Source organism: Pipistrellus kuhlii, unplaced genomic scaffold, assembly GCF_014108245.1.
Source record: "Pipistrellus kuhlii isolate mPipKuh1 unplaced genomic scaffold, mPipKuh1.p scaffold_m20_p_38, whole genome shotgun sequence".
NCBI classification, from domain to species: Eukaryota; Metazoa; Chordata; class Mammalia; order Chiroptera; family Vespertilionidae; genus Pipistrellus; species Pipistrellus kuhlii.
This window is the reverse complement of record NW_023425538.1, coordinates 715,703-736,635: the sequence shown is the minus strand read 5'-3', so window position 1 is coordinate 736,635 and position 20,933 is coordinate 715,703. Positions and strand designations below refer to the sequence as shown.

Below are 20,933 nucleotides of genomic sequence, written 5' to 3'. Positions count from 1 at the left end.
ACTTGGAGGAATAGCAAGTCCTCGGAGTGAGGACTAAGGCCCCACCAATGAGATGAGTGCCACTGAAGCAGGTCAGGGGTCAGGAGCAGGCAGTGGGCAGGAGGACCCCGAGCCGGTGAGGGGACACTGAGGCCCACACAGAGAAAAGAAAACTAGAATCCCGAGGAGGCTCCCTGGAGGCCAGTCTGGGGGTGTCTGGGAGAAGGGCAGCTCACCCTGGCACTCATCACAGAAGCCAGGCCCCCGCTTTCGGCAATGGCTGTGGAAGTTGCAGCCACAGTCTCTGGAGCAGCGGGGACCGGGGGGCCCTGGGGCAGGCGTGGGCGGGGGCAGGTCCGATGTCCAGCCCAGGTCACACACGCAGGTGAAGTCAGGGGGTCCACTGCACACACCATGGCCACAGTCCTCCAGGCACCTGAGGGGCCGAGGCAGGGGTGGGGGAAGGGCTGGGCAGGCCCAGAGTGCCCAAGGCATCCCTGCCATCCCATTCCACCCCATCATCTCCAGAGCAGCACCATCACAAGCTACTGCCCATTCCATTGGTCCTACACTACGTGTCTCCAAGGTAACCCCATCACATGGGAACTCCTGTCTCTATAGTAACCACACATCACTACTAGTGATCTGTTCTCTATGAAAACCCCTTTTCAACTTGGTTCTCCTCCATCTCCATGGCAACTCTGAGAACTACTAGTACATGGGTGACCTGCCTCACAGTAAGTAGTGTTACACTGGGGACGCTGCCACTCTAATGAGGACCTAGTCTGCAAGGTAAAAACCTGAGGCTCCCTGGGATGCTGGTTCCACATGAGGGATTCCAGCACCAGGATCACTTCCTCCTCCCATCTCCACACACCCCTGCCCTGGGGCAGCATCTCCATGGAAACCATGCCCCACTCACGTGCGATTGCAGTATGTGATGCCATCACCCTGGTAACCGCGCTGGCAGTGACACTCGTAGCTGAGGGGCGTGTTCAGGCAGGAAGCCCGCAGGTGGCACCGTGCCAGGCCCAGGCGACACTCATCCACGTCAGGACAGCGGGCATACGCCCAGCGGGCAGGGAGGGCCACGGACAGCCCCAGGCCCTCCCCCACCCACAGGGAGCAGTTACCCCCACCAAGGGGCCCTGAGAAGTCCCCCTGGAGGCACCTGGAGGGTGGGAGATTGAAGAAGGTGGTGGAGTGGGAGGAGATGATAAAAAAACAAGAGATGGAAATAGTTACAAGGAGAGAGAAAGCCAATCAGAGATAGAGAGAGAAGTATAAATATATATAGAGAGAAAGGAGAAATGGAAGCAACAGAGGGAAAGCAAGAGTAGTCAAACAAAAACGATGGTGAAAGACAGAAGCGAGATAGAGACAGGGACACGGTGAAAGGAGAGACAGAAACAAGTCAAGAAGAAGGAGGGAAGGACAATGAGAGAAAACAAGTCCCAGAAGCAGGGACAGAGTGAAGAGGGAGAAGAGAGAAAAACTAAGAGAAGTGGGGAGGGAGAAAAACAGAGACGGTGGTAAGGAAAAGACAGAGAGGCAGAGAAACAGGGCAGCCATTAGAATTAGGGCCGTGGACAGCTGCCCACCCCATCCTGCCCATCCACCTGCCCCCCCGCCCAGGGCTCACCGCCCCAGTGTGGGGTTGTCCTCATTGCCGCACCAGCCACACTCATGGCTCTGTAGACACTCGTGGCAGGTCTGGAAGCGGTCACAGCTCCGGCACCGGGGCTCCGAGTGCACACTGCAGGGCGGCAGGGGTGAGGGGTGTCAGAGCCCAGCCACCTCCACCTCTCCAACCTCCCATGAGCCCAGCTGCCCACCCTGACCGCACCTGTCATCCCAGCCTCGGCAGCCCCCATACGGGTACCGGGCCAAGTAGGCAGCAAACAGAAAGCAGGTGTGGGTGGACTGGCACCAGGCGCACTGGCTTGAGTTGGCCAAGCAGTCGTCACAGGTCAGGCGCCTGGGGGTGAGGAGTGAGGATTGGGTCACGCCATGGCTGGTGTGTACACACTCCCCACACCTGCACCCTGGGCGCCGAGGGGCTCACTGGCTGCAGAGCGGGGGACACGCCTCTGGGCTCTTCAGGGCACCCTGACCCCGGCCTCGCCGGCTGCATGCTGCGTCCCCTTTGCGGTTGGTGCTCTGATGCCACTCACAGTAGGGGTCCTGGGGGTTGGAGAGGTAAGAGCCCAGCTTAGCCCTCTCCCTTGGGCTCCCAGTGCCCTGCTTCCCTCACCGACCCACCCCTAAAACCACCCTCCAAGCCCCCTACCCTCTCCCACTGCCTGCCTCTCCACACTTTCCCCTTCAGCCAGCAGCATCCATGGCGTCTGCCTGCCCAGCACCCTCTCGCATTTTGGGCACAAGAATCCCTTGGAAGGTCAAGTGGGGGGCGAATGCAATCCTTGGGATCCAGAGGTAGGAAAAGGGCCACCCTCACCCCTGACCTCACTGACTGATCCTATGCACTTCTGGGACCCCTGTTGACCCCGGGTGACAGTGGGTGGGGACAGAAAGGTACTCTTTCCACTTGGCTGAGTGAGGGATGCAAGACTGGAACCCTGTGGCTCCCTTGCCATTCCCCAGGAACGACCCTCCAGGGAAACCACGGTCTGAACCATTGGAAGTCACAGGCCTGAAGGCCTATCCTGGACTCTGCCGCCCAAGCCGATAAATGCCCCTCTAGAGAAGAGGCGACCCGTGGGGTTTTCTGGCCCCTAAAGTCCTGACTGCCAGGAGCCCCCTCTCCAGTCCCTCTCCTCTGCCCCCCACCTGACTCTTATCTACAGATCAAAGACAACAGCCCCAGCTATGGCCCCATACTGCCACCACAGGGACCCTTGGCTGCCCATGTCAGCCCTGGGGGCACCTCTTCCCCAGCCCCCAGCTTTGGATGCCTCCCACTTGAAACTGCCCCCTCAGGGGCCTGGCAGGAACCTGGGTACAGGCGTGGCAGTCACGATGCTCCTCACAGAGCGGGCAGAGGGCAGGCACCAGCACCAGCAAGGACCCGCGGGCCCCACCGTCCGTGCAGTGAGCCCCACTCTGGCGCAGGTGGCAGGTGGAGCTGGCCAGGCACCAGCCGCAGCCCTGGTCCGCCAGGCAGCCCAGGCAGGAGGAGTAGGAGGCGCAGGCCGTGGAGCGGTAGGGTTCCAGGAAGAAGAAGGAGATCTCCTGGCGGAGGAGGCATAGGAAGTCAGGGGCCCATGCTCCAACTTGAGGGTCAGGAGTCAAGGTTTGAAGTAGGGATCCGAGTTTGGAGCTAAAGACTTAAGTGTCCAGAGACAATATTGAGAAGTCAGGCATGTACAAAGTCAGAATCTGGGCCATTAGCAGACAAAAGAGGATCAGTATTTGAAACATTCTAGAGATTAGAAGTAAAAATATGGAGGGCAGAGTCAGGGGCAGTGGGGTCAGGGAAGAGGTACAGATGTGGGCAGGGGTCAGAATATCAAGTCAGGTCAGAGTCTGGGTGTCAGGGAGTGGAGTCTGGAGGGTGCAAGGTGAGTCCAGAGTTCAAAAGCCAAGGTCTGTGGTCTGGGGTTCAGAAATCCCAGAGGACCAGGCGTCTGGGTCTGGGTACTCACACTGCCACCTGGCACACCAGTCCGGTCCCACAGCAGTGTGAGCTCGCTGTGCCCAGGGCCTGCCGAGCCATTGAGCTGGCCCCGGATCTCCACCGCATATTTGTGGCCCCGGCCAGGCAATGGGAAGAGACGAGCAGATCCTGGGCGCTGTAGCCGCCTTATCTCTTTCTCCTGCTGCGCCACCCAGCGCCCCACTTCCTCCTGCAGTAGGGAGAGGACAGACAGGGCCTCAGGACTTGCCACAGCCTCCATCTCTGAAACCTCTGGGAGCTTCAAACCCACCTCGCAGCCACCTCTTCCTGGAAAGAGGAGTGCCTCAGGGTTCCTTAGATCCCGAGAACCTCCATGTGCCTCCAAATGCACCAGGGACCCTCCTCCTCCTCAGGGGAATCTGACTTGGTAAGACAGACCTTCCCCACCCTCTTCAAAATTTCCCAAACTCTGTTCACAATTGAACACCCCGTGGCCCTCTCTCCACTAAGGACGCATCTCCTCCCCAGTCTTCCCTGCACCACACATCCCCTCCCCGTATGGACCACAAACAACCCTCTGAGTGTCCCAGGTGCCCTCACCATGCTCTCTGGGTCAGGGCCACGGGCCATCCGGGCCAGGACGTGTAGGCGCTGGGCCCGGGCCCACACAGCCACGTCCTCAGCCCCTGGCCCGCCGGGCCCTCCCGGAAGCAGTGGGTGGATGAAGCCACGATAGACCAGTGATACGTCGGTCTCTGGGCTGGGTGTCAGGGTGATGGTTGTGCTGCGGACAATCAAGACCTGTGCCAGCGGGGAAGGGCATGAATGAGTGCCTCTTTGCGTGGCCCACAGTCCCCACACCTCTCAGGCCACATCAGAGCCAGAAAGGATCAGGCAACTCAACCTCCTTCCCAATTCCATGGAATGAGACTGAGGCCAGCGCAGGGGAGGCTGCTCACCAGGGGTAACTAAGAGTCAGGATGCCAACTCAGAGAACGAACAACATCCTCTTCCCCAATTCCCCACCTTTCCACCTAAGCCCTCAGGAGTCTAGATGACTAAATAAATAAATAAAATCCCTTAACTACAGAGTATGGAAAACCCCAGGTTAGTGACCCTGGGGGGTGTCGCACCCAACTCCATGGGGACAGAAGCCCCTGTGCTCAGAACCTCTGGATCTCAATGTAGCTTATCCTCTGCTACATAATCAACAAGTACACAAGGTGTATTTTTTTAAAAGGAGATTCCAGCCCTAACTGATTTGACTCCATGGATGGAGTGTCGGCCTGTGGACTAAAGGGTCCCATGTTTGATTCTGGTTGGGGGCACATGCCCAGGTTGCAAGCTCCATCCCTAGTAAGGGGCATGCAAGAGGCAGCAGATCAATGATTCTCTCTCATCATTAATGTTTCTATCTCTCTCTCCCTCTCCCTCTCTCTTCGAAATCAATAAAAATATACTTTAAAATAAATAAATAAATAAATAAATAAATAAATAAGAAAGAAGATTCCAGCCCTGGCTGGTGTGCATCAGTTGGCTGAGCATCTTGTGCTCAACCAAAGGTTATGGGTTCAATTCCTAGTCAGGGCATGTAAGGAAGGCAACCAATCAATATTTCTGTTTCTCTCTCTCTCTCTCTCTCTCTCTCTCTCTCTCTCTATCTCTTTCTCTCTCTGTCTCTCAGCATGTCGTCAGGTGAGGATTAAATAATAATAATAATTGATAATAATAATAAATAAAAAGATTCCAGATAAAACATTCCAAGTGACAGATATGATTTTTTGGTAAGTATTTGTTTTTGTAATTGCAAATGAATGGAATAGGTCAAGTGTTCATTATGAGAGACTGTTTAAATAAACAACAGTACCAGGTGTAGGAAATAAATGGAATATTATGCAGTTGTAAAGATAATGAGAATGTTTCCTAAGTTCTCTAATGGAAAGATCGTTGGGATGTATTAAGAAAAAAAGGATTTGCTAGTAGAGTGTGGATAATATACTACTTTTTGTGCAAGAAAGAAAAATGATTAAAAGTCACATTTATGCCCTAGCTGGAATCAAATCATGACCTCCTGGTTCATAAGTCAATGCTCTACCATTGAGCCACACCAACAAGGCTTTTTAAAATGTGTTTTTATTGGTTTTAGAGAGGAAGAGAGAAAAAAAAACGATGTGAGAGTGAAACATTGATCAGCTGTCTCCCGCACCTACGCTGATGGGGATGCAGCCCACAACCTGGGCCTGTTGGTGCATGGGACAATGCTCAGCCCACTTAGTCACATGGGCCAGGGATACCATAATTTTAAAAAATTTCTTAAATGTTTTTAACTATTAAGGAAAATCAAACCCTTGAATATAAACATATAAGTGGTAAAGATCTATTTGGAAAACAAAAACCCCAGGACCAGCCCTTCAACACTCCATCCCCAGCTCCCTACCTTGTCAGGCTGAGAGGCGTTGGGTGGCTGTTGGAAGGTGAGGAGGTGCAGGCCAGGCAGGAAGCTCTGGGTGACGCAGGCCTCCAGGGATGTGACGAAGACAGGTGCAGGCCCCCACCAGCCCACGGTGCCTGAGATCTGCTCTCCTCGGCAGTGGGCCTGCTCTGTAAGGACAGGAGGAGGGTCAGTGTGGGGTGCAGCACTGCCCCCTCCCACACTTCCACAGGTCACTCACCGGGCCGAGGGAGGCAGCTCTCATTGTGCACGCACCAGCCCAGGGCACCAGGTCCCCGGGGAGGAGCTGCAGGGCTGCTGAAGGCCAGGCAGGCCTGGCAGTCAGCCAGGAGGCGCCCCAGGCCCAGGCAGCTGGCAGCCAGACACTGCAGGAAAGGAGGAGACAGGAGTCCTTGTTCACCGGGGCTTATGAGATCCGGAAAGGGCTATGGATTGAGGAGTTTTGGAGTAGAATGGATCAGGAAATTGGAGAAGGGAACTGAAAGCCAATTACAATAGAATGGAGAAAGTTGAAGAGGACAGGGCCTGGGAATATGGGTACAGATAAGTTCAAAAGGACCGGGGAAAGGGTCAAAGTTTAGGGGTCAGCAATCAGGAATGGGAGATGGTGATTTTAGATGTGAAACAAGTCTCCCGTGTGAGTGTGGGGGGGTCCTTCTTCACTTGGTTTCACAGAGGAAGACACTGAGGGCTGGCTCTGTGGGAAGGGGAGTAGGAGGAGTGAGGACAGCTACTCACAGCCCCCGAGGGGGTCCCAGGAGGCAGTGCGGCTTGGCAGGACCCCTGACACCAACTGCATTCCGGGTCCCGAGAGCAGACACTGTGGTCCGTGTACATGGAACAATAGTCCAAATGATACTGCAGAGAGATGGGGTGGAGGAAGGGGCTCCTCAGACAGGGGCCTGTTCCTACATCCCCACTCATTTTGATTATCCCGGGGAACCCCGACCTCTCGGCACCTTGAGGATCCCAGTCCAATCCTCTTCCAGTGCCAGGAACCATTCCTCCTCCCCCGAACCTGGGAGCCAACATCCCTCCTCTGATGGACCTAGGGACTCCCACTACGTATCCCAAGGACTTCCAACTTTCTCATCTGTGGGAATCACGCCACCGCCTCCCAGCCACCCTCTCCCTATCACCCCAATACTCACGTCAGGGGCAGGCGCCTGGAACACAAAGGGGGGAACCTTGTAGGCCATCAAATCCCCACGGGGCCGGCCACTGTACCCACCAGCCACCAACAGGACGCTGCCACCAAGCACAGCCGCCACATGTGAATACCGTCCACTGGGAGGTGCTGCTCGGCCTAGAAGAATACAGACCCCCCCCCCAAGGACATGGGATCCCCAACCCCCCTCCCTCCGGCATGGCTCCCCTGCCCAGAGGGCTACACCTGGCTCCCATAAGCCTCAGCTCAGTCTCCGAGCTCCTGCTTCTAACGACCTGCCCACTGAAACCCACCCAGCCTGCCTGGTCCTGCGCCAGCTCCAGTCCTTTCTCTCCTCTGGCCTCCCGTGCCCTACACAAGCCACCTTTCAGATAGAGTATGATCTCTACGGTCAGAAAACTTGGGTTCGCCCTGGCTGGTTTGGCTCAGTGGACAGAGCGTCAGCCTGCGGACTAAACAGTCTCAATTCAATTCCTGTCAAGGGCACATGCCTGGGTTGCTGACTTGATCCCCAGTAGAGGGCATGCAGGAGGCAGCCGATCAATTATTATCTCTATTCATTAATGTTTCTATCTTTCTCTTCCTCTTCCTTCCTCTCTGAAATCAATAAAAATATATTTTTAAAAAAGTAAAAGAGCCGGGACCAGTTTGGCTCAGTGGATAGAGCGTCGGCCTGCAGACTGAAAGGTCCCGGGTTCGATTCCGGTCAAGGGCATGTACCTTGGTTGCGGGCACATCTCCAGTAGGGGGTGTGCAAAAGGCAGCTGATCGATGATTCTCTCTCATCGATGTTTCTAACGCTCTATCCCTCTCTCTTCCTCTCTGTGAAAAATCAATAAAATATATTTTTAAATAAATAAATAAAAAATAGCTGAGACCGGTTTGGCTCAGTGGATAGAGCGTCGGCTTGGGGACTGAAAGGTCCCAGGTTCGATTCCGGTCAAGGGCATGTACCTTGGTTGCGGGCACATCCCCAGTAGGCAGCTGATCGATGACTCTCTCTCATCGATGTTTCTAGCTCTCTATCTCTCTCCCTTCCTCTCTGTACAAAATCAATAAAATATATTTAAAAAATAAAAAATAAAAAATAAAAAATAAAAAAGTAAAAGAAAACTTGGGTTCAAATCCTGGGTCTAACTTTTACTTGGGTTTAAATCATGGATCAACTACTGACTAGCAGAGTTGCCTTTGGCAATAAACTCTGTCTCTCCGATTCTGTGTTCTCTGCCTTTAGGGAATCTGCCTGGCAATGGCCTCTCTTGTGGTGACAGCCTCCAGTTTTCCCCCAGAAAACAACCTTCTCCCCTCCCAGTCCACAAGGTTCAAGTCAAGCCAAACCTGCTTCAGGCAAAAGTGGGGCTTTAGCCCAGGCTTGTCAGTGTCAGTGATTAGTTCAGGATGGAACTCAATCCTACAATTCTTTTTTTCTTTTTTTTAATATATTTTATTGATTTTTTTTTTTTTTACAGAGAGGAAGAGAGAGGGATAGTTAGAAACATCGATGAGAGAGAAACATTGATCAGCTGCTTCCTGCACACCCTCTACTGGGGATGTGCCGCAACCAAGGTACATGCCCTTGACCGAAATCGAATCCGGGACCTCTCAGTCGACAGACCAACGCTCTGTCCACTGAGCCAATTCCTACAATTCTTGGGGGGGAAACATTCTCTTCACTCTGGGAATTTTTTTTTTTTTTTTTTTTTTTTTTTTTTGCTTTTATTTATTTTAGAAAGGAACAGGAGAGAAGCATGGTTGAGAAAGCAATATTGATCGGCTGCCTCCTGCATGCCCCCTACTGGGGGATCTAGCCTGCAACCTGGGCATATACCCTGACTGGGAATCAACCCTTCACTTCTCAGCGCATGGGAAACACTCAACAAACTTAGCCACACTGGCAGGGTAACCTCTGAGCATTTTAAAAGGGTAAAATATCATCCAAGAGCTGCTGGTGACCATCTACAAAAGGAAAGCTGGCTGGAGACTGAAGTAAACTCAGCCAAGAATTGGAGATAGAAGTGACTAATGCCATTATGTGAGCACCTGGATCCAGTCCAACCTGAAGCTGGCAAGAGTTTTCACCCAGGTTAGCCAAGAAATTCTCCTTTATGCTTAAGCTGGTTGGGTTAGATTTCTGTCACAACCAAGAGTCCTGACCAACAGGTAAGTGGTTAGTGATTGGTGACCCACACCCTCTTACTGAACCTGAATGCTCTGTAAGCACCTGGGTCTTGGTCCAGGAAATCACAAACTACAGAAGAGGAAGAGACTTGCTGAAACCGGTTTGGCTCAGTGGATAGAGCATCGGCCTGCGGACTCAAGGGTCCCAAGTTCGATTCCGGTCAAGGGCATGTACCTTGATTGCGGGCACATCCCCAGTAAGGGGTGTGCAAGAGGCAGCTGATTGATGATTCTCTCTCATCGATGTTTCTAACTCTCTATCCCTCTCTCTTCCTCTCTGTAAAAAATCAATAAAAAAATATATTTAAAAAAAAGAAGAGGAAGAGACTTGCAAAAACCTCACATTCTCGCCTGCCCAGTAAAGGAGCCTAAAAGAGGGAAAGGGACAGGGACAGGCAGAGGAATTCTGGGTGGGAGATCTCAATGTCAGGCCCAGGCTTTACCCCTGATGGCTACACAAAGCTCCTTGAGGACCTTTCCCCAGTGCCCACCCTTCCTCTGTCCTTGCTCTTCTGTTCAGCGGAGTGGGGAGAACAGACAGGCCTCTAGGAAGTCTGTAGTCCCCTGAAACGATATGCCCCTTTGTGAGGAAGGAACCTGATCTAAAGCATTCGAAAGATTCTCCCACCCTCTTTAATTATGGCTTTTGTACAGGTAGTTCTTTAGGGCCAGCCATCTTGGTTTTGCCCTTGCCCACTGTGTGACCCTGGAACAGTTACCTCTTCACGGGCATTTCCCTCTGGAAACTGGCAAACCTGAACTGGAACCTAGGTCTGATGCTGCTGTAACTGCCTCCCATCTCCATGACAACAATGCCCTGGTCCTGTCTGCAGTGCAGGCTTGCCCCCTGAGCAGGCTCAAATAACATATCTGGCTCACCCCGACAAGGACCGAGGTGGCTCTTGCCCAAAGCCCAGATTCACTGTGGGGGGAAGTGTGACCTTCAGGAGCCCCTCAGGAAACAGAGGGGTCACTCACCCTCAGGGGTTCCTGGCGGGGCAAGCTCAGCCCCTGACACCCACTGATGGCAGCCCAGGTGGTAGAAGAAGATGCCATCCTCATAGCACTTTTCCTCCTGGTAATGGGTGTGCACATTGCCTCCTGGGGAAGAAAGAAAGGGGCACAGCTGGCAAGGCTGGGGGAGGTGGGGCACCGCGCAAGGAGCCTCAGCTCAGGGCTGCTTTGGACCCCAGCAGGTAGACAGGCGGGAAGCCTCCTCACCATAGACCACCATGTAGTTGCCCAGGACACTGGCCGTGTGGAAGGCTCGCTCCCGTGGGCCCTGCAGCCCATCCCGGCCCTTCAGGGTGGTCCACACTCGCCGGTCCACATGGAAGAGCTCCGTGGAGTTCACCCGCACAGAGAACCTGTGAGGGAGGCAGAGGAAGGGTTCAGGGCAGGAGAGGCCTCTGTCCCGCCTCTGGGCTGTTAAAGGTATGTAATCCCTCAGGGTTGAGACCGGCAGTATATGGGTTTAAGTCCCCTCAGAACTAGAAGCTCCTATTGGCAGAACCCAGGTTGGACTTATATCTGGGTCCTGCATAATCTAGCCAGAGCTGGACACCAAGCAGGGGCTGGGGGGATGGGTGGACAGTGGGAGTGTGTGGGGAAGCAAGTGTAAGGTGACCAGACGTCCCGCTTTTGGCGGGACAGTCCCGATTTTAAACAATTTGTCCCGCATCCCGCGGTGTTTAACAAAATTGGGACTGTACCGCCAAAAGCAGGATGTCTGGTCTATTTAATCAAATGACCAAGAGATGGAGTGGTGCGTGAATGAGTGAACCAATGAAGGAAGGAGTGACTGAATGCCTACAGGACTCCATCGATAGGCAAAGCCTACTAAAGACGAAAGGCCCAGGTACTGGGCCAGGCCTGGCCCTGCAGAGCAGAGGTTGAGGGGCAGGTTACTCACCGGGCAGTGGAGGGCCGGTGTCCACCATGAACCAGCAGGGCTCGAGATGGGGCGTGAAACACCATGGAGTGGCCAGTGGCGGCAGGGGGCCGCCCCCCAGCCAGAACCACCTGCTCCCAATAGCCCCCACTGGCGCTGTCAAGGCGGAAACGGAAGAGGCCGGAGGAGAAGAGGTCGTGCTGGGTGCGGCCACCAGACACATAGAGCCAGACGTTGTCCACTAAGGCAGCTGCATGACCTGCCAGGCCGGGCGGCCCCGCGGAACCAGAAGCAGGTGGTGCCAGTTGCTCCCAGTGGCCCCCGCCCAGCGGGCTAAAGGCCCACACGTCGCTAGTGAGGGAGCCGTCAGCCAGCTCACCGCCCATCAACACCAGGGAGCCGGCCCAGGCCACAGCCACATGGGAGTGACGGGCAGCCTGTGAGGAAGAGACGAGGAGACAGAGATGGAGAGGAAAACAGATGGTAACACACAGAATGACAGGAAGAGCCAGACACAGACACAGAGATGCAGAGACAAAGATAGGCACAGAGAGAAAGACAGGTGGTGAGACAAAGAGAATGCAAAGACAGAAGAGAGACAGACACATGTGAATACAAGCAGAGGAGAAACAGAGAAACACAATAAGGAAGGCAGAGCCAGGGAGACAGAAATAGAAGGAGAAATGACAGAGAAATAGAGATACAGTCCAGAGAGGAGGAGACACAAGAATTGAGTCAGAGAGATGGGCCAGGAGAGAGACAAAGCACACAGAAAGACAAAAAAAAAAAAAAAAAAAAAAAAAAAAAAAAAAAAAAGTCTGAGCTAGAAAGCAGAAACAAAGGAATAGGTGTTCCGCTATCACGCTGCAGGCTGGGGGACTATAGGGTGAGAAGAGGCTCAGGGAGGCCCTGGCTGGGACTGACAGAGGGGCAGGCGCCTCCAGGCAGGGCAGAGGTGGGGTCCATACCGGGGCAGGGCTCAGGTCCCAGCGCTCCCAGGTGTTGGCAGAGAAGTTATACAGCACGAGGTCACCCAGGGCGCTGTTGAGGTCCTGGCCTGTGAAAGGTGGATGGTCTCAAGCCCTGGCCACAGGCTGTCAGGCCTCCAACCGCAGGACACACACCCCATTTGCTCACCTCCAAACACAGCCAACAGCCCTGGTGGGGACAGGAAGGCACCAGCTGCCCCGACACGGGCAGGGAAGGCAGGGTCCCCGGCACTCACATTATGCCACCAGCCAGCCCCCTGGTTCTCCCACAGGTGCAGGTCACAGGCACGTCCCAGGAAGCCAGGCTCACAGCGGCACGGCCCCAGGGGCTGTGGGGAAGGAGACACAAAGGCAGGTGATAGAGAGAGAGGCAGGGAGACAGAGGGAAGAGAGCCAGAATCAGCGTGAGAGACGTGGAGCAGAAAGGGAGAAGGAGAGGGGTGAACAGGAAAGGAGAGAATGGGGTAAAATAAAGAGTCAGAGAAGCAAAGGGAGAGAGACAGAGACAGGAAGGAGACAGATCAATAGACAGTAGGAAAAAGGGACAGAGATACAACCAGAGGAGGCAGAGAGGTGGAGAAAAGCGGACAGACCAAGAGAAAAAAGAGAAAGACCCAGAGGGAAAAATGAGGACAGAAAGAAAGAAAAGAGATGGGCGAGCGGTGAGGTCAATGTCTGAGCTACCAGAGCTCAGATCTGGGGAAGTCAAACAGGCAGGGCTCAAGGTGTGATCCAGTCCCAAAGATGGATATGCAAGTCTTGGGCCAAAGTCAGTGGTTGAAAGTCAAAGTCATGGCTGGGGGAACAATGCCAGGTTGAGTGGCTGGGTGGGTGGATGGAGTCAGGCCTGGCAAGAGGAAGCAAGGTGAGAGGTGAGTTTTAGATGAGAACAGAAGTGGGCTTGGGCAGACGAGGGGCCCCAGGTGAAGGTGGGGTGGGGTTGGAGTAGCAGAGAGGGTGAAATCCAGAATGAGAGGGCAGTACTGTGGATGAGAGCAGGGTCGCTGGTGTGGGGTCAGGGTCATGGCAGAGGGTGGAGTGGCAGAGGGAGTCAGACAAGGGCAGTCAGATAAGGAAAGGGGAGCAGCAGGTGTGGTCACAGATCAGGGCCCGGGGGGACAGGCTCACCGAAGCACAGGTGCCATGGCTGCCACAGTAGGCTGAACACTCCTGCAGGCCACAGTCAGGGCCCCCCCATCCTGGCTCACAGGCACACACCCCCGGGGACCGGCACTGCCCATGGTTGCGGCAGCCCCCAGGGCAAAGGGAGAAGCGGAAGGAGGCATTGAAGCCCAGCAGGTTGTAGTTGGCATCGCTGAAGAGGTGCAGCAGCATCTGTAGGCACAAGGGGGCAGGGCTCAGGGTCCACTCCTGCCCCCTGGAGGTCCCCACCTCCTTTCTTTGTCTCTCTCCACCTTCTCTGTCCCTCTGTCTTTCTGCCTGCTGCCCCTTCCGCCGTCTCTCTGTCCCTCCATGTGTGCATCTACCCACTTGCCCCACACTACACTGAGATCCTCCAGCCACAGCCCACGGCCCAGTCCCACCAACCTTGCCAGAGGAAGCCTCAATGGGTGGGGGTCGGGTGCTCCCACTCAGACTGGCAAGCAAGGGCCCTCGGGGGGAGTCACCGTCATACACGAACAGGTAGTCATACGTGCACTCCGTGTCAAGGAAAAGGAAGTCCAGCAGGATCCGGTGCTGGGGACTGGGTGCTGGGCGGTGAAACAGAGAGGCCAGGCTCAGATGTGAACCCCCTCCGCACACCTCCATGCAGACCACCCACAAACACCAAACCCCGCTCTGCATAATGAGGTGACCCAAAGACGAGTCCGATCTGGGCCCGGTCTTTGAGGGGCTCCTGGTCTCAGAGGCCAGAGAGGTCAGAGTTCAGATAAGGAATTGCAGTATCAGCCCTGGAAAGGACTCCTGAGGCGGGACTGACCACCCTCCCTGATCAGATGGGCAATGGACCTACTGAGAGAGGGAGCCCATCTCAGTGACCAGACAGAGCTGTTCCCATTTACTCTTCTTCTTTTTTATTTTTGAATTTCAGACAGGAAGTGCAGAGGGAAAGAGAGATAGAGACATCAAGGATGAGAATCACTGATCAGCTGCCTCCTGCACACCCTACACTGGGGATGGAACCTGCAACCTGGCCATGTTCCCTGACCGAGAATCAAACCGTGACCTCTGGTTCATAGATCGACACTCTACCATGCTGGCTGGGCTTTTTTAGATATGTTTTTATTGATTTTAAAGGGAACGGGTGAGAGAGAAAAACATCCATCTGAGAGTGAAACATTGATCGCTGCCTCCCACACCCACTCTGATGGAAATGAGCCCACAAGCCAGGCATGTGCCCTGACCGGGAATTGAACTGTGATCTGGTTCATAGGTCGATGCTTAACCACTGAGCCATGCAGGCTGGGCTAATTTTTTTTTTTAAACTTATTGAAAGTGTTACATATGTCCTCTCTCCTCTCCCCCCCCTCTGCCCCCCAATCCCTTCTAGCCTGTCCCAACCCCTGACCCCAGGCCTTCACCACCCTATTGTCTGTGTTCATGGGCTATGCATATATGCATACAAGTTCTTTGGTTGCTCTCTTCCTACCCACCCTCACTCCCCCACCTTCCCTCCGAGATCCCGTAGTCTGTGTTATTATGCTTCTATTTCTCTGGGTCAGTTTATTTTGTTCATTAGATTCCACACTCATTTACTCTTGAGCTTCAGACACCCCCCCGCCTGGGGCATGGGGCCAGGCCCAAGCAGAGGGCACACTCCCAGGTGGAAAGGGGCCTCTGTGAACATTCCCAGTTCCAGGCCCAATAGAGTTCCTGGGGAAGAGGCGGATTCCTTCCCCTTGGACACAGGCTGACGCTTAGAGCACCAGCCCTCCCCCGCTCCACCAGGGTCTCCTCTCTGTTCCTGGTACCTAAGGGCATAGACTCCAACCAGATTGCCGGGACGCAAATCTTGGCTCTGCCCCTTATTAGTTACTAGCTATGTGACCTTGAGCAGGCCACCGAACCTCTCTGGATAGGTTTCTTCATCTGTAAAGTGAGGACATAATGGTACTGTGGCCAGTCCTCCCATTGAGAGGTGAAGGCTGAGGCCTTGGGAGAGCCTCAGGGCCTAGTTTGACCAACAAAGCAGCCAAAGTGGCATTCTGGGTCTTCTGAGGCTAGATCAGAAGAAGCTTTGCAGCTTTTGCCTGAGCGGTATAGAATGCTCCTTCTCAGAACATAGCTGTCATAGTTTAAAAAGCCAAAGCCACGCATCCCAGCTGACAACCCCAGCTGAGTTTTCGGCTGACTGCCCTGAGCAGGATTCCTGGATGTCCAGCCCAGGTGAGTGAGTGCTCAGATGACCGCAGCTCCAGCTGACACGACTGTGCCTGCATGAGAGGCGATACTGCACATAAAGGGCTGAATGGGGCCTAGTACTCCTAAGTGCTGCTACTTCTAGTGCTGTCAAGATTCTTGCACTCCCAGGTCCTGGTTCCAGAAGGTTCTCATCCCACATCGCACACTAAGAGCTCATGGAAGTCTTCTGGGTTGGGGAAACTAGACTTGGGCTCCAGCTCTGTTCCAGACCTGCTGGAAGACCCTGGGCCAGCCCCTTACACCATGCCTGCGGGAAGAGCCAGCTGCATACTGGAGATGTTCACGGAGTACTCACTGTGTGATCTTGGGCCAGTGCCATGGGCTCTCTGAGCCTCAGTTTCCTGCATGTAAAATGGGGATAAGTTTCCCCACCCCCTAAGGCTAGAGTGGAGATTCAAAATGGTGACTCTAATGTGCCAGCCCAGGCCTTGTGCTCTCACCGGAACCACTGATCAGTCTCCTTCCTAGCTTCTCAGTCTTCCACCTTGCCTGACATGGATCTCAACATCTGGCCCTGGCCCTTCCCTGCTCAAAAGCACCCCACGGTTCCCACCATTCTCAGGGGAAAATCCAGCTCTCTAACCTGACATCTGAAGTCTCACCTGGTCTCACATCACCCCACCGCTTGCAGCTCCACCAGGTGCTGGGTCTTTGCACATGCTTCTCCCTCTACCTGAAGCACATTCTCCCTGCCTGCCTGCAAGTTTCCCCTCTCCTCCAGAAAGCCTTCCCTGATACCCCTGGCTGGATTAGGAACCCCTCTTAAGGGCTCTCACTTCCCATTATAACCTCATTCTCCTGGGCCAGGACCATCTGTAACCAGGTCTGTCTCCCTGCAGCCGAGGAGGCCCACAGGCAGGGCCTGGACCTAACTCATTTTGGGTTCCCTCCATGATAGTACCCAGCACAGAGCCTAGCACTGAGCAAGGGCTTGGGAAATGCTGGATGAGATCATGAGGAAATGCACAAAAGACAAAATAATGAAGTTGGCAGCTCTCCTCAGGCAATGACCAGAGCCCCGAAGAACATCACAACAGAGCCCAAGCCATGGTCTGGGGAATGCAGACCATTCGGCCAGACCAGACAAGAACTCCCAGTCTTACCAGCCTCAACCAAACTATAAAGCTCAAAACAAATACATCGTTGTTAAGTGTCTGCCAGAGGCAGGCTCACCATCTGCCTTCCCCAAGTTCCTCCCTAAGTTCAAGGTCTCCTGTTTCCACCCAACAGAGGCACAACTTCCATGCCATCTAGAAGAGACCCAACCACAAAACCCCTTGCTTTTCAAAAGCAAAAGCCTCTTATTCATGAGGACTGCACAATAAAATGTGGCTTATTTCTTTAATAGCTAGGGGAATATGCTGGTTTCAGAGGTGATAGGCTTGGGGAAGAATGAGAGACCAAAGGGGACCTGAAAGTCTCCCAGACTCCTCCCTAACCCAACATCCAGCCAGTTGGTCCCCAAGTCTCATTGGTGAAACTTCACAAACATCTCTCAGTGCTCTCCCCACCGCTCCACCTCCTTAGTTCCTGCCCAAGTCAGAACTCATCTTCTCCTGCAAGACTAGCACCCCAGGTTCCCAGTGTGCCCCCACCTGGCTTGAGAGCCAAGTCTACGCCCACTCAAAATCCTTCTATAGCTCCCCTGCAATCCCAAGAGCAAAGCCAAGCTGGTCTGAGTGCCACTCAAGGCCCTTCTTCCCCTGCTTCTGGTTTCCTCACCTTTCAGCTAACAGTCCAGCCAGACCAGAAAAACCTACATGTGGTTCCTAAGACACCAACCTCTTCTTTGTGTTCATAGGGACTGCTCCCTTTTCTTATCCAGTAAACTCCTATGCATGCTTCAGAACCCTGCTCCATGGCTTCTCCTCTCTGATCCCCAGCAGTGTCCTCACTCCCTTACAGGCTCCTCTACCCAACCTTGTTCCTCCTTCTGTCTCGGATCTGGGCTCACTCTGTCCCCAAACAGGCTGGAGCTCTTTAAGACCAGAAGATGTCATATACCCCAAAACATACACATACTTCTCATTCCGTTCTCTCTCTCTCTCTCTCTCTCTCTCTCTCTCTCTCTCTCTCACACACACACACACACACACACACACACACACACACACGAGACAGAAATAGTCCCCAAAGCTAGGGACAGTCACACATGCCCAAGAAACATGCTTCATCCATACCCCACACAACAGCCACAGGTAAATAACATATAAAACATAAATTAGATCATGTCCTTCCCCAGTTGAAAATGAGAGAATGAGGAAATGCACAAAAGACAAAAAAATGAACGAGTTCGCATGGACCTAGCAGGTGTGGCTCAGTGGATAGGCATAGGCTATAGACTAAAGGATCCCAGGTTCTCTTCCAGTCAATGGCACATGCCCAGGTTGTAAGTAGTGGTTCTCTCTCATCATTGATATTTCTCTCTCTCTCTCCCTTCCTCTCTGAAATCAATACATATTTTTTTAAAAAGAAAAGAAAACCCCTCCATGGCTCCCCAGTGCCCCAGTGTAAAGACCAAGCTCCACAGCCCACAAAAGGAGGCCCTGCAGGACCCAGGCCCTGTCGCACCTCTGAACTTTGCCCAGGACCTCCTCTGGGGGATCCCCACCTCTCCTGGGAGGCCAGCCCCTACATCCACACCACGGTAAGCCTCCCTGGACTTCTCTTCCACCTCCCATTGCCCTAAGGACACAGTTCACAAGGTCCTACACCCTCTGCCTCCCCCAATCCTCAGCTTCTGGCTCATGATTTGTCTTGTATTCTGCATTTCTACCTCCTCAAAAGCAGTATACTCTCCTGCATCCAGGCCTTTGTATGGGCTGTTCTCCTTGCCTGGAATGCCCTTATGCTCCCTCCTACACATGCCTCTGGTCTCAGCTACTGCCCAAACTAAGTCAGACATTTTTTCTGAGCTTCCCTCTCCTTGGAGGTAAGTTTGTTCCCCCCACTGGACTGGAAGCCCATGAGGATAGGGCTGGGGCCTTTGCACAGGCTGTTCCCTCTTCCTAGACGGCTCTTCCTCCTCCTCCGCCTCCTGATTCCTATTGGCCCTTCAGTTCTCAGCTCAGACATCTCCTCTAGGAAGCCCTCTGCTCTCCCTGGTCCCCAGACCAGGCACCTCCTCTAGGGGTGGGGTTCCTCCATCACAGTACCAACTACTCTGGACTGACTAGTAATGTGTTTGTCTCCCCCACTGGATCCCAAGCCTCAAGTATCAGGGACTTCTGGGACTGCCTTGGTCTCTGCTATGTCTCAGTAGCAAATATAGTATCTGGCCCATGAATGATTGAAAAAAATGCTTTTTGTTGATGCTTTAAAAATGACAGCAGTAATAATCCTAGAATCATGTACTGAGCATTTACTACTTGCCAGGCATGTTAAAAACCTGTTCTCATTTCATTCCAACAACCCTATGAGGGAGCAGAGCAGTACGAAGTACTATTATTATCCCCACTTGGGTGAGGGGAAGCTGAATCTCAGAAAAAGAGACAACCTTCCCAAATTTACAAAACTAGTTATCAGTGGAACCGAAATTTGAAGCAAGATGGTTGGGCTCAGAGCCCGAGTTTCTAACCATTACTCAGAATACCCATATGGATGCCCCTCGCTTGTAACTGTCCATCTGAGTCTGGGTACAACTCCCCCACCAGGTTCAAGGCCTTGCAGGGCAGGGCACAGGTGGGCTGCTTTTTAGAGCAAAGGGCCTGGCACCGAAAAGGACTCTCAGAATGTGGTGAATGGATGAACGAGTTCGCAAATGAATGAATTAGCAAATGACTGGGTGTGTGACCCGCACTGCCCCACTCACCCTCGATGAGCCACTCGCAATTGCCATTGACGCTGTAGTTGCCCGCACCATCCGTCACGAAGCCTGGGGCCTCCTGCAGCACTTGCCGCTGCCCCTTGCAGTCCCCCGCCCGGGCCCCAGGGGACATCGGCCCCAGCGTGGCCAAACACAGAGCCAGCGCGGTGGCCAGAGCCCCGACCAGGGCCATCGCCGCTCCAGCACTGACCCTTACCGATGGCACGGACCCTCCGCCGATGCGAGGCCCTGAAAATGCGACCTCTATGGACGGGACATGGCCTGGTAGACCGGGGAGGCCCAGGAGTCCCCGATCCCGTGAAGCGAACTGCCTCTGTTGACGGGCTCTGGGAGTCGAAAGGTGGATCCTATAGACCCATGATAGGTCCTGTAAATGGGGTTGCTATGGACAGGGCCGGCCCCTAGGGACCGTGGGAGTCCCTTATAGACACAGAGCCCCATAGGCTGGCTGACCCCATATACGATGTCCAGCAATTACAGGCGCGGACCGCTGCAGGCCAACACGGACCTTAGAAATGCACGGGTCCCCATGAGGCGAGGGGCCCTACAGCCCGGACGAGGGCCTCCATAGAGGATGCGGGCCGGGCCGGCCGGGAGGGACTCCAGGCGGGGGCGGAGCACGTCCTCACGGGCTCGGGCCTGGAACGCAAGGCTCACTCCCGGGCTCACCCACCCGCGCCTCCCTCCGGAGCCGGAGAGGCCAGATCACAGAGACGAGGGGACTCTCCAGCCAGAGCGGCCCCGGGCCGGTCGCTGGCTGGGCGAGGGGGCGGGGCCGAGCGGCCGCCGTGGGAGGCCTGGGGGTTGGGAGAGGAGGCGAGAAGTCGCGGAGCCTAAGGTCAGAGCGGCCGTGGGAGGACTGCGGGAAACACCAAGCCCTACCCTCCACAAAGGAGACTTCCGGAAACTTCCCCGCCCATTCGTGCCCGGACGCATGCGCAGCCTAGGTCGTCTGGGCCTGTGAAGAAGAGAGAACTGCACATGCGCAATGCTAAAATTGTAACCCAAACTCGGGGTGTAGATGCCTGAGCCAAGTATCTGCCACTGGAGGGCGCCTCTACCTCTGCCTGTGGAAGAGAAGGTAAAAATAAGAGAAGCCCTGGCCTCCGTACTGGGGGGGGGGGGGGGTCCCGGGTTCGATTCCGGTCAAGGGTATGTACCTTGGTTGTGGGCACGTCCCCAATGAGGGGGCGGGGGGGGGGGGCGGGAGGCAGCTGATTGGTTTCTCTCTTATCGATGTTTCTGACTCTCTATCCTTCTCCCTTCCTCTCTAAAAAAATTTTTTTTCAATAAAATATATTTTTTTAAAAATAAGAGAGGTGCAGTATGACTAAATGATTCAGTTTTCGAGTGCTGGGTCAACCTAAAGGTCAGGTTTTGCAGGTCTCTCCCAAAATGCCACTTCACAGATGGACACCCTAAGGTCCCAAGCCTGGAAAGGCTCTGGCTCAGCCGTGTCTCTGAGCATCATCCACGTAAAAGAGGCCAT

At 54.1% G+C, this 20,933-nt stretch overlaps 2 protein-coding genes across 20 annotated transcripts in view; both read right to left on the bottom strand.

Annotated features, from left to right (window-relative positions):
- Window positions 1–20,336, bottom strand: part of MEGF8 (multiple EGF like domains 8) — a 41,590-nt gene extending 21,254 nt beyond the window's left edge. For 3 of the 4 annotated variants that reach the window (XM_045570936.1, XM_036408050.2, XM_036408051.2), the window contains exons 1-20: window positions 19,430–20,335; window positions 13,783–13,946; window positions 13,363–13,569; window positions 12,383–12,563; window positions 12,214–12,302; window positions 11,267–11,682; window positions 10,576–10,721; window positions 10,333–10,455; window positions 7,160–7,314; window positions 6,747–6,866; window positions 6,229–6,373; window positions 5,994–6,157; window positions 4,157–4,357; window positions 3,585–3,785; window positions 2,935–3,171; window positions 2,045–2,163; window positions 1,826–1,957; window positions 1,622–1,735; window positions 902–1,150; window positions 216–415 (exon numbers count right to left, since the gene is read on the bottom strand). In XM_045570936.1, the coding sequence (XP_045426892.1) occupies window positions 216–415; window positions 902–1,150; window positions 1,622–1,735; window positions 1,826–1,957; window positions 2,045–2,163; window positions 2,935–3,171; window positions 3,585–3,785; window positions 4,157–4,357; window positions 5,994–6,157; window positions 6,229–6,373; window positions 6,747–6,866; window positions 7,160–7,314; window positions 10,333–10,455; window positions 10,576–10,721; window positions 11,267–11,682; window positions 12,214–12,302; window positions 12,383–12,563; window positions 13,363–13,569; window positions 13,783–13,946; window positions 19,430–19,616 (3,550 nt within the window). In that variant the 5' untranslated portion in view covers window positions 19,617–20,335. Of the gene's footprint in view, window positions 1–215; window positions 416–901; window positions 1,151–1,621; window positions 1,736–1,825; window positions 1,958–2,044; window positions 2,164–2,934; window positions 3,172–3,584; window positions 3,786–4,156; window positions 4,358–5,993; window positions 6,158–6,228; window positions 6,374–6,746; window positions 6,867–7,159; window positions 7,315–10,332; window positions 10,456–10,575; window positions 10,722–11,266; window positions 11,683–12,213; window positions 12,303–12,382; window positions 12,564–13,362; window positions 13,570–13,782; window positions 13,947–19,429 lie in introns of all 4 variants that reach the window. The other variant, XM_045570937.1, reaches the window with a different exon arrangement.
- LOC118702294 (carcinoembryonic antigen-related cell adhesion molecule 1) overlaps window positions 1–20,933 on the bottom strand; it is an 813,263-nt gene that overhangs the window by 216,915 nt on the left and 575,415 nt on the right. The window lies entirely within an intron of this gene.